General features: G+C 38.5%; 1 protein-coding gene across 2 annotated transcripts in view; it reads left to right on the top strand.

Moving 5' to 3' along the window:
- SCAI (suppressor of cancer cell invasion) overlaps positions 1-13,257 on the top strand; it is a 79,262-nt gene that overhangs the window by 49,258 nt on the left and 16,747 nt on the right. For both annotated transcript variants that reach the window (XM_059657999.1, XM_059658000.1), the window contains exons 8-14: positions 454-552; positions 687-839; positions 1,721-1,822; positions 2,758-2,859; positions 3,773-3,851; positions 5,496-5,595; positions 6,451-6,532. In XM_059657999.1, the coding sequence (XP_059513982.1) occupies positions 454-552; positions 687-839; positions 1,721-1,822; positions 2,758-2,859; positions 3,773-3,851; positions 5,496-5,595; positions 6,451-6,532 (717 nt within the window). The remainder of the gene's footprint in view (positions 1-453; positions 553-686; positions 840-1,720; positions 1,823-2,757; positions 2,860-3,772; positions 3,852-5,495; positions 5,596-6,450; positions 6,533-13,257) is intronic.

Genomic DNA, 13,257 nt, shown 5'->3' with positions numbered 1-13,257 from the left:
TGGTGTGGCTCAGTGGTTGAGCATTGACCCATGAACCAGCAGTTCACACGTTAGGGCAAATGCCTGGGTGTGGGCTCAATCCCCAGTGAGGGGCGTACATGAGGCAGCTGATCAATGATTCTCATCATTGATGTTTCTGTCTCTCTCTCCCTCTCCCTTCCTCTTTGAAATAAATAAAAACATTAAAAATAAAATAAATTTTAAAATAAAGTCATACCTTACTCAGTATGGGTCTCTCGGGATCTCTGAAGATCTTACTGATGTGTGTCATTCTGGAGTTTTTGATTTTGAGATAAATCCATGTAGTTTTTATTCTTTGTTTTTAGTTATAATTGAGACTGTATATTGATAATAAACTTCTTAACTATGTCAGTTTCTCTCAGGAATATGGTACCTCATAGCTGTCTTTTTTTTTTTTCTATACCCATTTTCTTTGTGATATGTTGAAATCAGGAATTGTCCGATGAAATTGAAGATTACACTCACCGCTTTAATACTGAAGATCAAGTGGAGTGGAACCTCGTGCTTCAAGAAGTCGCAGCTTTTATCGAGGTCAGTTTTTGACAAGAAAGGTTGCCATAGTTACAGATAAGTAAATTCCTATGTGGTATACATTTTTACTGTGTGTATATATCAAAAAGGAATAACTTACTAGACTGACATTTTGTCTTGGATATTCTCTCCAGGCAGACCCCGTAATGGTGTTGAATGATGATAATACCATTGTCATCACATCTAACCGCCTTGCTGAAACAGGAGCCCCACTGCTGGAACAGGGCATGATTGTGGGACAGCTGTCTCTGGCTGACGCGCTCATTATTGGTAATTGTAATAACCAGGTAAAGAATTGTGAAGGAAGTATGCCGAAAATCCACTTTGAAAAATAGTGCTTTTTATTATTACAGGGTTATTATCAATAACCCTGTTGTAAATATCCTAACATCCATTTGTGAGGAAATGGTTAAATAAATTATGCTGTGTCCATTTATGGACTATGTTACAGACATTTAAGTGGTTTAGAAAGAATTTTTAATCACAAAAGAAGATACTCATGATATGGTAAGGGAAAAGAAGTTTGTTATGGAGCTAGTATGTAAACAAAATTACCCTGTGTGTTAAAACGTCTATATACATATATGCATAGGGAAAAGACCAAGGAGAAATTCACCAATATCATTAAAGGTTTACCTCTACCTCTGAATAGCAGAATTATAGATTTCTAAATTAGAATCTTTTAATTTAAATACAATGTTGTCTTTTCAAAGTAGAAAAAAGTATGCATTTTAAACATTGTAAAGTACCAAAATGTAATGAAGAGGTTATAAAATATGGGCCACTGCCATATTTCAGCCTCACTGTTTTGCCAAAAATTAGCAAGTTTTATAGGATCTAAAATAGGTCTCTGTTTACATGACTACTTTTATTTGTTTCTAAAAGTACTTGAGGAAATTCATGGATTGATAGGTATATAGATAGATGGAGAGATATGTGATAAAGCAAATATAGAAAAATGTTAATGTTGTAGGATCTAGTTGATAAGCATATTAGTGTTACTATATAATTTTTTCAGTCTTCTATCTTTTGAAATTTTTGATAATAAAATCCTGGAAAAGAAAATACCTAGTGTCATTAAGTACACATGAATGTCAAGATTAATAATATGATTAAAGACTTCAAGGTATGCGTTCTGCATCAATGGTCAGGTTTGTGTTCCTTGCAGGTTAAGTTCAGTGAACTAACTGTTGACATGTTCCGGATGTTACAAGCCCTGGAAAGGGAGCCAATGAATTTAGCTTCCCAGATGAATAAGTCAGGAATGCAGGTACCTTCTCCCTACTTTTGCAATTTTGGTAACACTCTTACTGCTTCTGCTCTGCATGGAATGCTATTATCCAACAAATGCTTTGAGTGTGAATAAAGAGCTCCCTTGCCCTGGTCGGGTGGCTCAGTTGGTTGGAATGTTGTCCTGATGTACCAGGGTTACAGGCTTGATCCCAGTCAGAGCACATGCAAGAGTCAACCAATGGATAGGTGAAGCAATGGGTCGATGTTTCTCTCTCTCTCTCTCTCAAATCAATCAGTCAATAAATGTTTTTAGAAGAGCTCTCTTGTCAGCACATGCCAAGCTGGTGAAAGGGCGATGCTGGCAGGAGCAGAGACCGGGCAGCCTTCAAATGCTGGCTCTGCTCCTGTCGGAGATGACTTTCCAAGTTGGCTCTTCAGACTCTGGCAGCACCAAGTTCTTTCTCTATCTCCTCTTTTTAGCCTTTGACTACCCCACCCCATACCCCCACTCCTGGAGCTCAGAGAACCTTGACCTCATCTAGGAGGTTCCAGATGGATTCACGAAATACTTGCTAAGTTCTATTGCTGCCTTTGCTAGAAAGGTAAAATGCACAGAAGACATAGGAAAAGACATACTAGTTAATATGAAATATTATGGAACCAGAACAAACTTGCAACTTGCATGAAGGGCAGGCTTTACTTCGAAGTCCCATGAATAAAGGTCCCTGGGTCTCATATATGACTATGTATAGGTCTATGGTGGTAGATGTTGTTTTGTATTTTCCAGATTATGGGGGGAAGTGCATCAGGAAAAAAAAAAAAAGAGCTCTCTTGATGAAGAATAGGAGATATAGATAAGCATAATAATAGTAACAAAAATATATTTGATGAAGAGGATAGTAAAAATAGGCATTGATAATTCATCTGTCAAATACAGCTTGTATGGATATTATTTTCTGTGTGTAAATACAGGAATCAGCTGACAAGCCTACCAGGCGAGAAAATCCCCACAAGTACCTGCTCTACAAACCAACCTTCAGCCAACTGTACACATTCTTAGCAGCATCTTTTAAGGTATATTTGACCCAGTATTTTTACTATATGGGAAAAGTGTGCCCTGAATGGAATCTGAGAGTCACTATTCTCTTTGAATATCTGAGTCAAGAATTTAAGTAAAGTATGAAATTGAAACTGCCTTTAGTGGTTCTCAACCTTCCTAATGCCGCGACCCTTTAATACAGTTCCTCATGTTGTGGTGACCCTCAACCATAAAGTTATTTTTGTTGCTAATTCATAACTGTAATTTTGCTACTGTTATGAATCGTAATGTAAATATCTGATATGCAGGATGTATTTTTATTGTTCGCGACCCACAGGTTGAGAACTGCTGCTTAGAATATCCTAATCATAGTTATTATTTTCAGAATGGAAATTGCTTACAGGCTCTGAATGCTTATTGCCATTACTTAATGAGACTATTGCTTAATTACTTTCCTTTCTGCAGGTTTTTATTACTAAACTACTGTAGGTATAAGAGTCAGTGCAGAACTTAAAAAATCCGGAGCAGGTTGCTCAGACCTGCTCAGAAATATTTTGGTCAGTGAAAGAGCTATGAGGAGCAGAGAGTTCCTCCCAAAGTTTAATAGTGAAAGCCATAGGTGGGAGTTTGTCTTTTAGACGTCTCTATAGTCAGGATATTTACTTCTCCATTTCAAGTTTTCCAGAGGACATTTTCTAGATGATGGGCGTTTTAAAGCAGAGAATGTCTTAAAAACGTTTGGCAGTCATTGTAGATTGTAGATTATAATGAATCTTGGCTGGGTAGACAGGAGTTGGACCCAGCAAGAGTGGCTCTTCTCTTGGAGAAGACAGTAGTATGTCAGATTAGGTGCTTGTTTTCCCCACACCTTTGAAGTGTCATGAGCTTTAAATGAAACTGTTGTTTTCCCTGTTTGTTGTTTTGTATATGTGATTTTTTAAATTTCAGGAGCTGCCTGCCAATAGCGTGCTTCTGATTTACCTGTCAGCCACTGGCGTTTTCCCAACAGGTCGTTCTGATAGTGAAGGTACAATAAAGGAATGCTCCTGTGTGAGCCGGGCTTGAATTCTCTTTATTTTCTACAAGACGATGGCCTGTAGCCCACAGACCATCTCCAGCTTTCTAGAGAGGCTTCTAAATTGGAAACCTGGTCTATTTGTTGAATTGGAAATGTTATAGATACCTCGGTCTATTTTATTTGCTGAAATATTATACATTGAACTCCACAAATCATCAGCAAATTCACATACTAAATGTGTGTGCCTCACTATCAGATTTGCCAGAAGCACACATACATATGAAATAACGAAGCCTAATGATCTACTTCACGTCATTAAAATTTTCTGAGCCTTCAGTGCTTTAGGGAATCTGGTCAGCGGCTTCATGTGGCTGAAAGTCTTTGTAGAAATCAGTACACTTTTGTAACTGTGAAAGTTCAAGTCCTTGTCATGATTTTGTTTTCTGTCCTTTCTTTATTTGGTTTTTATGGATTCAACCTATAGAATATTGGGATGCTGTTTCAGAATAAAAACTTAAAACTGTCCAGAATAAATGAGTCCAGAATATATGAAATTGGTCAGAATAGGTGAGTAACTGGGATGTAAATGAGGCATTTAAATCTCTGTCTGGACAAAAAAAAATTTTTTTCCTTAACATCCTTAACATTTTCCTCCTCATGTTTGTTGAAATTTGCATTCCTTTATACAATGCATGTCCCTGCCATCTTCCTTGCATGACCTACAGATCCTCTTAATGTGGTAAAATGAAAACAAAACAAAATAAACCTCAAAGCCTTTTCATTGCAGTGCTTTTTTAAGGGATAAAATATAACAGCATTAAATGTGGTGTGAAGTCATAAACTAATTTCTTGTAGTAAAGTTTATTTTATTTATAAATAATTATTTCTATTTTTCTACTGTTGAATCAGATTTTCTGGGCCCCTGCTTAATATATTGACCCCATTTTACTTTTTTCAAAGTACATTAGTACTGCAATAGGCACTAATTGAGTAATCCTTTGAGAGAAATTATTCCTAACACCCTCGGTTGCTGTGCCATTTAGACAGGAGTTTAACTAACTGATATAACCAGTGGGCAAAGGCTAACTTCAAAACTGGTTGGTATAATAGTGATAATGGATTTTTCCAGACACTGAAACTTGTTAATTATTTTCTTAAAAATAAAGATTTTTTCAATGAGAATTTTCAAGTTTTATTCCACATTTTTTTTCTAAATTTTACAATTAATGGCTTAGTTACACTTCTATTTAAGAAATTATTAGGACATCAGTCTGCAATTTTTCACATAAATAGTTTTGTTAAACCTGAGGTTTTAATTTTGCTTGAAATGTAAAGATCATTTTGAGCATCTCAGATCTGCATCACTTTTATTGCCCGGAATAATGGGGTGCCGTGGATTCTTGTTTTGTTTCTCATTATATTCTGTTTGAAGAACTGATGAGTAATTAAATGATTTTTTTAAATGTTGAAGTAGGCAACATGCTGAAATCATTTAAATACTGTATTAAAAGAGAATGTTAAATTTTAAAATAATTAAAATGTTTTGTAATTATCTTCCACTTGTATCAGGGAGAGATTCACATAATACCTTTGAACTTCAGAATCATGTTACTCTCTGATTGAAGTCTAGGATTCTTCCCTTTGTTTTCATAGGTCCTTATGATTTTGGAGGGGTTCTTACTAATAGTAACCGGGATATTATAAATGGAGATGCCATGCACAAACGCAATCAATCTCACAAAGAAATGCACTGGTATGTATTCTAGTGTCTCCTTATTATAAAAATTGTAGTTCTCTCCTATGAAATATTAAGTGAAATGGGGACTTTTCTGGTACTAGAAATGTTCTCTTAGGCTGCTGTTAATAACACTTATTTGGATTCTAGCAATACTTCCATCTTGACTATCCTAGGAAATTGGAATTTGGGGCTGATACATATATATTTTAAATTTTTCATTGAGTATCAGTTATACGTCAGGCACTGTTCACACACACACACACACACACACACATACACACACACACTGTCCACTAAGCTAGAAAGAGCGTACACACCAAGATTGTGATCTTCTTAGGCAGTGCGGCTCTCAAATTCTTGTTACTGGACTTTTAGCTTTGGGTCTAGTAGATCTTCTATGGGCCAGTGAATCTGTTTAAGAAGCACCCAACTGATTCTGATGCAATATCCAGAGAAAACATAAAGAATAGTAAAGGGAAGCCCCTGTTATTTTCTGAAATATTAAGATATAGCTTGAAAATAGGTATAGATTTTGAAAAACTCATTGAAATACAAATCTGGTTGTGTTTTACATGTTTGTCTTAAAAATATGTTTTTAAATGGGCTTTTAAATACTAAAGTACCTAAATGCTGACTTCTGAGATTTTCACGTTGTATGTTTAGATATTCTTGTGAAATAATTATCTCTGAATTTTTTTCCAAAAAAAAAAAACTTAATACAGAGATTTTTTGTCTTTTGCTTAATTCATCTTTGTTTTTCTCCCGTGCTACGATGAAAAGGAGATGTGAGCAGACCAAACTGAAGAAGAAAGATTCTAAGACTTGGCGGTATAGTTACTCAGTTATTTATCATTATTACTGTTTTCCCAGCCTCCATCCTGGAGATCTCTACCCCTTCACGAGGAAGCCCCTGTTTATCATCGTGGATTCATCCAATAGTGTCGCATATAAGGTGAGTTCCATGAGCGCCAGGGCATGTGTTAGACATTATGGCAGCACCCCGAGGTAACCAGTCTTAACATGTGCCTTTTTATTTTGCTTTATTTTATTTCATTTTACACAGTTTGTATTTAGTCTTTCTTTTCTTTTGAGGTTGTGCATGCTAGTCAGGATCTGGTGCTATGAATAGAAACAAGAAGAAAACGCATGAATGGACACTCAGTGGAAAATAATAAATCCTCCTGCAGGAAAAAAAATTCAAGATTCCCAAGATCTCTGGTGGAAGGTTGACTTTTGTTGTATAACCCAGAATAATTTTCTTTTATAGAGGTAGAAGTATGTGGGCACATTTTATTTTCTAGTTTTGAGACCTTTTCCCCATCTACATACTTGAGCTGCTATGGTTTAAGTGCCATGTCTTACAGTTACAGCCATTGAATATCAAAATATTTTTACATGCACTTATTTAAAAACTTGTGAAAAATAAGTAAAATGCTGAAATGAGTGACAAGGATATAACTTGAAAATCCTTTGTTTTATATTTTGCTATTGAAGCAATGTTTTTCAGTGATTATATAAAGAACAGCAGCAAAACACTTTAAAGTAGGATAGTAGATTTCAAACTGTAGTAATTTACAGGAAAATAAAAACAGAATTTTTGGAGTCCTTTGTATGTGGTTGGAATATTTCATTAGTGAACAATATGTTCAGAAATATGCTTGGATCTGCATATTAAAACTGCCAATTAAAACTATTTTTATTGTGGATGTTCATATAATTAGATGGAGAAGCAACCATTGGTAGGTTCATTTCAGGAGAGCAGTAGAAGTGTCTGATAGCCAAGGGAGCTGACCTCAAGCATATATTTTTCATCTAATTTTTATGTTTAGTTTCACTTTTTAAAGTCTGAATTCCAAGAGCAGTCAACCGACCCTAAACTTTTCAGCATATTGCCTGAAAAGTCAAGTTTACAACTTTGATTTTGGGGAAAACTAGCTGACACTTTTCTTAAATCTGGTGTATGTTGTTGTTTTTAATCTTTTTGAAGGGGTGAGAGGTTGCTGAAGGAAAAGTTTATTAGCTATCCCTTTTAAACTTATAAAACCAGCGGAGGCCAGGCGTTGGTGTCTTCACAGAATTCCCAAGAAGCATCTGTGTCTTTGTCAAAGGAATTGTTTGCTACAGTTTAAAGATGTGACAGGATATGTTGATGTACTCGGTCAAATGTATTATGTATATGCTCCAGCATGCATTGGGCGTGTTTTAGCAACCTAGTAACGTCTCTCAACCTACCTGGATATTATTTGATAGCACCTTTTATAATGTCAAAATACCTTTCATGATATGTGCCAGCTGTTTCCACAGTGCACAGGATGATGCTCCAACCAGCTGAGCCGCACCAGCCAGGACTATCAGTGATCACTTTAAAAGTTCTCCCTGCTGTCTGTTTCCTGCAGGCTGACGTGTTTCTGTTTGTTTTGCCTGCATATATCATATTAGAGACTTTCCTCAGAGTATTGTACTTTTTGCCTTTCTGCTCAGATTTAAGAGTGGAAGCTGAAAATAGAATCTCTGAGGTGGTGAATAGGGCTTGTCATGCTGAGCTGCGCAGTCTAGTTGGTTAGTCTCTGATGTGTCTTTAGGTCTGTCTTCATGGCCTCGTTATATTCCCCAGAGCAGACTCTACTATTCTGCCTGGAATGTAAAGGTTTGATTATCAGCACTAGGCTATGTTTTCCCTCAAGTCTCTGTGTATGTGTTTATATGTGTATATACATCTATCTTTATGTCCCGAGGCCTCACACCTAAAAGGTTCTTAGTAAATATATGTTGAATGCTTAGGTGAAGATAGGCACTATTATCCTTATAGTTGAGGAAACTTATAGGAGATGAACTAACCTGCCTAACTGAGCCCAGCAGTTTTTGTCATTCCAAAACCCCAGCTCTTTCCACTTTGGAAAAGAGCTTTGCGCGCTCGTCTGAGCCTCATTGCAGAGGAGAGTGACGGAAATGCCAAGATCTGTGTAACATCTGGCCCACGTTGTGGCTCTCAGATTTCCACTAGAGAAGAGGCAAGTAGAAGTGGCCTTGTCTGTACTAAGGTAGTACTAGTGGGAGTGGAAAAAAAACACGCATGGTCATTCTGAGCACTTCTTTTAGTTCTGCCTTCTTTTTTTTGAAAGAACAACCTTTGAGTGTTTTAGTAATTATGACAAGACTGGATCCCTGCCAGTGAACATGAATGACTTATTTGTCAGTCATGTTTATCTAAACAGCCTTATCCTCGTTGACTGATGGCTGCAGGTTGCTGCAGTCTATTAAGGCAGTCACTCTCCTAGCAAGATTGTGAAAGCTCTTCTGCCAGGCAGCCTCACACATTCTGTTTCTTTCCTGCTCCTTTGAAAGTTTTTGGTATTCTGTAGTTACACTGTGAGTTCTAGGTTTTGTTTCTTTAGAGTTAATCTACTGGGACTTGTTAGACTTCTTGAATGGGAAGGTTGGGGTTTTTCATAAATGCTGGAAAATTCTCAGTCATTGTCTCCTCAAACACTAGCTGTACCCCAACTTTTCTCTCATCTCCTTCTGGAACTTTGATTATATACATACTAGAGGCCTGATGCATGAAATTTGTGTGTGGGGGGGGTTGTCTCTCAGCCCGGCCGGGCCCTCTCACAATCTGGGACCCCTTGGGGGGATGTCCAACTGCCGGTTTAGGCCCAGACAGACAACGGGCCTAAACCGGCAGTCGGACATTCCCCTCACAATCCGGGACCCCTTGCTCGTAACCGCCCTCCTGCTTGCTCCTTATCACTTGGCTTGCCACTCCTTAATGCTGCCATGGAGGCAGGAGAGGCTCCTGCCACCACTGCTGCACTTGCCAGCTGTGAGCCCGGCTTCTGATGGAGCGGTGCTCCAGCTGTGGGAGCGCACTGACCACCAGCGGGCAGCTCCTGCATTGAGCATCTGCCCCTGGTGGTCAGTGTGTGTCATAGCAACTGGTCATTCTGGTTGTTCTGCTGTAACGGTCACTGGGCTTTTATTATATAGACTAGTACATAGCATTCTCACTGTCTTCTACATCTCTTAACTTCTATATTTTCCAACTTTTTTTTCCTGTGTTTGAGATTTGGATAATTTCTTCTGAGCTATCTTTCAATTTACAAATTCTTTCTTCAGCGGTGACAGACTTGCTATTAAACCCATATGAGTTATATGTTGGTTGTGGTTATTTTCATTTCTAGAAGTTCTCTGGTTCTTGGCTCCTGGGTCTAAGCATATAGTCATACTCACATCAGTGTGTGTATTACAGTAAAGGGATACAGAGCAAAATTAGCAAAGGAAAACGGTCCATAGGATAAAGTCCAGAGCAAAATAGGCTCAAACTTCCAAGAGTTTTCTCCCACAGTCACACAGGATGTCCCTACTTCCCCAGCAACGAGTTGAGACAACACGGCTGAAGTGTCTACCAGGGCAGCCCATGAGGGACTTGTTGCCCAGGATGTTTACTGGAGAGTGATCACACCAAATGCCAATCTCCCAGAAAGAAAGCAGGGGTTCAACGTAAACCATCTTGTTTGCACAGTCTGGGTAAAGTGAGCCATTCTTATCGGTTCTGCTAATGGTGGCAGCTCACCCAAATCTAAGTTCCCAGAAGCCAGCCAAGGGCCGAACTTTGTAAGCAGGCCTTTCAAAGGATAGCAGTCAGGTTTGTTATGCTAACCCTAACTCTTTTTACACAGTTTTTAAAAAATCAGATGAGAAGTTGATCAGCAAGGGAAGCAAAGAAAAAGGAAGCCGTGGGACTTAAGTAGCGGCAGTGTTCCTTTTGGCACTAGCCAAGAGCAAGAGCCTCACGGCCAAGAGCAGAGGCCGCCCGCCCGCCGTGTAGGAGAGTGCCCACGCTGCCTTATCTGAAGGGTGCGCCTTAATATCATTCAACTTACTGCCTTTGTTTTGATTACAAGAAATTTCTCATTTATTTTAACTATTTGTTTAAGTGTTTGTATTGATATTTACAAAGTCATAAAATCAAAAAGGCATATAGTGAAATCTCTTCATCCCTCCCAGACCCAGTTCACTCAGTTGCTGGCTCTCCCTATAAGTGATCACTGTTGTCTCTTTCTTGTTTATCCTTCTAGGAAAAAATTTAAATGCGTATATAAGCCAAAACACATACATAGCCTTTAGTCTTCTTTGCTGTATAAATGGTAGAAACATGACATACACAACTGCTCTATCTTACTTTTTTTCACTACTAAGAAATGTTGGAGATCTATCCATGTCCATTCATAAAGAACTTAATTCTTTCTTGTAGCTGCATAGTATCCTGTGGAATGGTTGTGCCATAATTTATTCTACCAGTCTCTTATTGCTGGTCATTTGGTTGTTTCCAGTCCTTTACTATTAGTAACAATGCTACATGAAATAATTTAGGACTTACAGGTTTGAGAGTAATATTGACAGGGTAAGTTCCAAGTTGTGGAATTGCTGTGTTAATGGAATATGCATTTGAATTTAATAGATCCTGCCAAATTGTCTCCTAAAAATTTTGTTCTAATATATACTCCTATTTGTGGGCATTTGTTTTCCCATATTTTTGCCAATAGCATATATTTTCACCTTTTAGTATATGTGCTGCCGAAGAGAGCACTATATTTTCAAACTTTTAGAAATTTTACTAAACTGATATATTAAAAATGGTAATTTAGTGTAGCTTTGATTTTCTTTTATCAGTAAGATTGAGTACCTTTCATACATTTGAACCAATTGTATTCAGTTTTCTATTAATTCTCTTGTTATCTTTCACCCATTTTTCTATTGAGTCAGTAGACTTTTTCTTACGGATTGGGAGAAGTTATTTCTATATTAAAGAGATTAATCCTTTGTAATGTGAATTGCAGATATATATCCCAGAACAGCATTTGGCTCCTGATTTAGTTTATGCTGTATTTTATATATATAAGCCTTTGATTTTTGTGACTAGGTTTATTAATCATTATCATAATAGGAAGATCTTCTAGGTTACAAAAATAACACTTTCTTATATTTTCTTTCAGTACTTTTATTGTTTAACTAGAGGCCCAGTGCATGAAATTCATGCACTGCAGGGGGGTGGGTGTGGTCCCCTCAGCCCAGCCTGTGCCCTCTTGCAGTCCAGGACCCCTTGGGGGATAGCCACCTGCCAACTTAGACTTGATCCCCCCAGGGATTGGGTGTAAGCCGGCAGTCAGACATCCCTCCCACAGTCTGGGACTCACAGTTCGGGACCCCTTGCTCCTTACAGCCCACCTGCAACAGAGACGGGAGAGTCTCCCGCCACCACCACTGTGCTCATCAGTCATGAGCCCAGCTTCTGGCTGAGTGGTGCTCCCCCTGTGGGAACACACTGACCACCAGGGAGCAGCTCCTGCATTGAGCGTCTGCCCCCTGGTGGTCAGTGCATGTCATAGTGACCAGTCATTCTGCCGGTTGTTCCACCGTTCAGTTGATTTGCATATTAGAGTTTTATTATATAGGATATTTTACATTTAAATCTTTGACATATTTTATCCAAGTGTGTGTTGGAAGTATAGAACCAACTTTTTTTTCTACATGGCTATACAGTTTTTCCTACCAATTTGAATTGTCATCCTTATCATATATATTCAGCCCTATCTGTTTTGTGATCTAATTCTGTACTCTCCATTCTCTTCTATTGGTCTTCTGCCCACTCTTAGGCCAGGGCCACATATTTTTAATTACTGAGGCTTTAAAGTATGTTTTAATATCTGATGAGTCTTGTTCTCTCTCATGTCTTCTTTTGAATGCAGAGTTTTCCTGACTCGTCTACTTTTTCTTTATGAACTTTAGAATTATTTTTTTCAGTTGCAGGGAACTGAACCATTTTTTTTTTTGAGGTTGGTTTACATTTTAATAAATTAGTGTAATGACATTTTTAGAATGGGTTCCTTTCTAAGAACATAGTATGTCTTTCCATTTGTCCTAGTCTTTATTTTTATAATTCAGGAAGTTTTAATTTTTGTTTTGTTCACATCTATTAAGTTCTGTCTTGTTTTACCAACCAGTGTATAATGTTACTAGAGGCCTGGTGCACAAAATTCGTGCACGTGGGGGGGCTGGCGTCCCTCAGACCGGCCTGTGCCCTCTTGCAATCCGGGAGTCCTCGGGGGACATCTGACTGATGGTTTAGGGGGGAGCAGGCCTAAGCCGTCAGTCGGACATCCTTAGCACTGCCGCTGGGAGAGGCTCCCGCCACCGCTGCTGCGCTCTGCCAGCTGTGAGCCCTGCTTGTGGCTGAGTGGCGCTCCCCCTGTAGGAGCGCACTGATCACCAGGGGGCAGCTCCTGCATTGAGTGTCTGCCCCCTGGTGGTCAGTGCACATCATAGTGACCAGTCGATTTGCATATAAGCCTTGTATTATATAGGATTTCCCATGTAAATCTGCCTTTAGGGAAAGGATATGCTGAAATCATGCAAAGAGTATTTTTTGAGTGTCAGTTTAGTTCTCACTGTAAATTAACATTATTATGAGTGAGCAGTTAATGTGATTCACAGTGAGAGATGGTTCAGACCAGTGAGTCAGGTTTTAGAGCCTGTGAGGCTGAGAGCCAGACATTAGACCTTGGAAAATTCACCCTTGTGAATACAGCTTCATCGTGTATATTGCCCAGTGGGTGGCCTTTTGGTAGATGGCCAGATGACCTCTCCTTGTAACACTGCAACAGTATCTATGCCTTT

Source organism: Myotis daubentonii, chromosome 11 (assembly GCF_963259705.1).
Source record: "Myotis daubentonii chromosome 11, mMyoDau2.1, whole genome shotgun sequence".
NCBI classification, from domain to species: domain Eukaryota; kingdom Metazoa; phylum Chordata; class Mammalia; order Chiroptera; family Vespertilionidae; genus Myotis; species Myotis daubentonii.
Note: the sequence above shows the minus strand (reverse complement) of the source record. Positions and strands in the feature narration are given on the sequence as shown.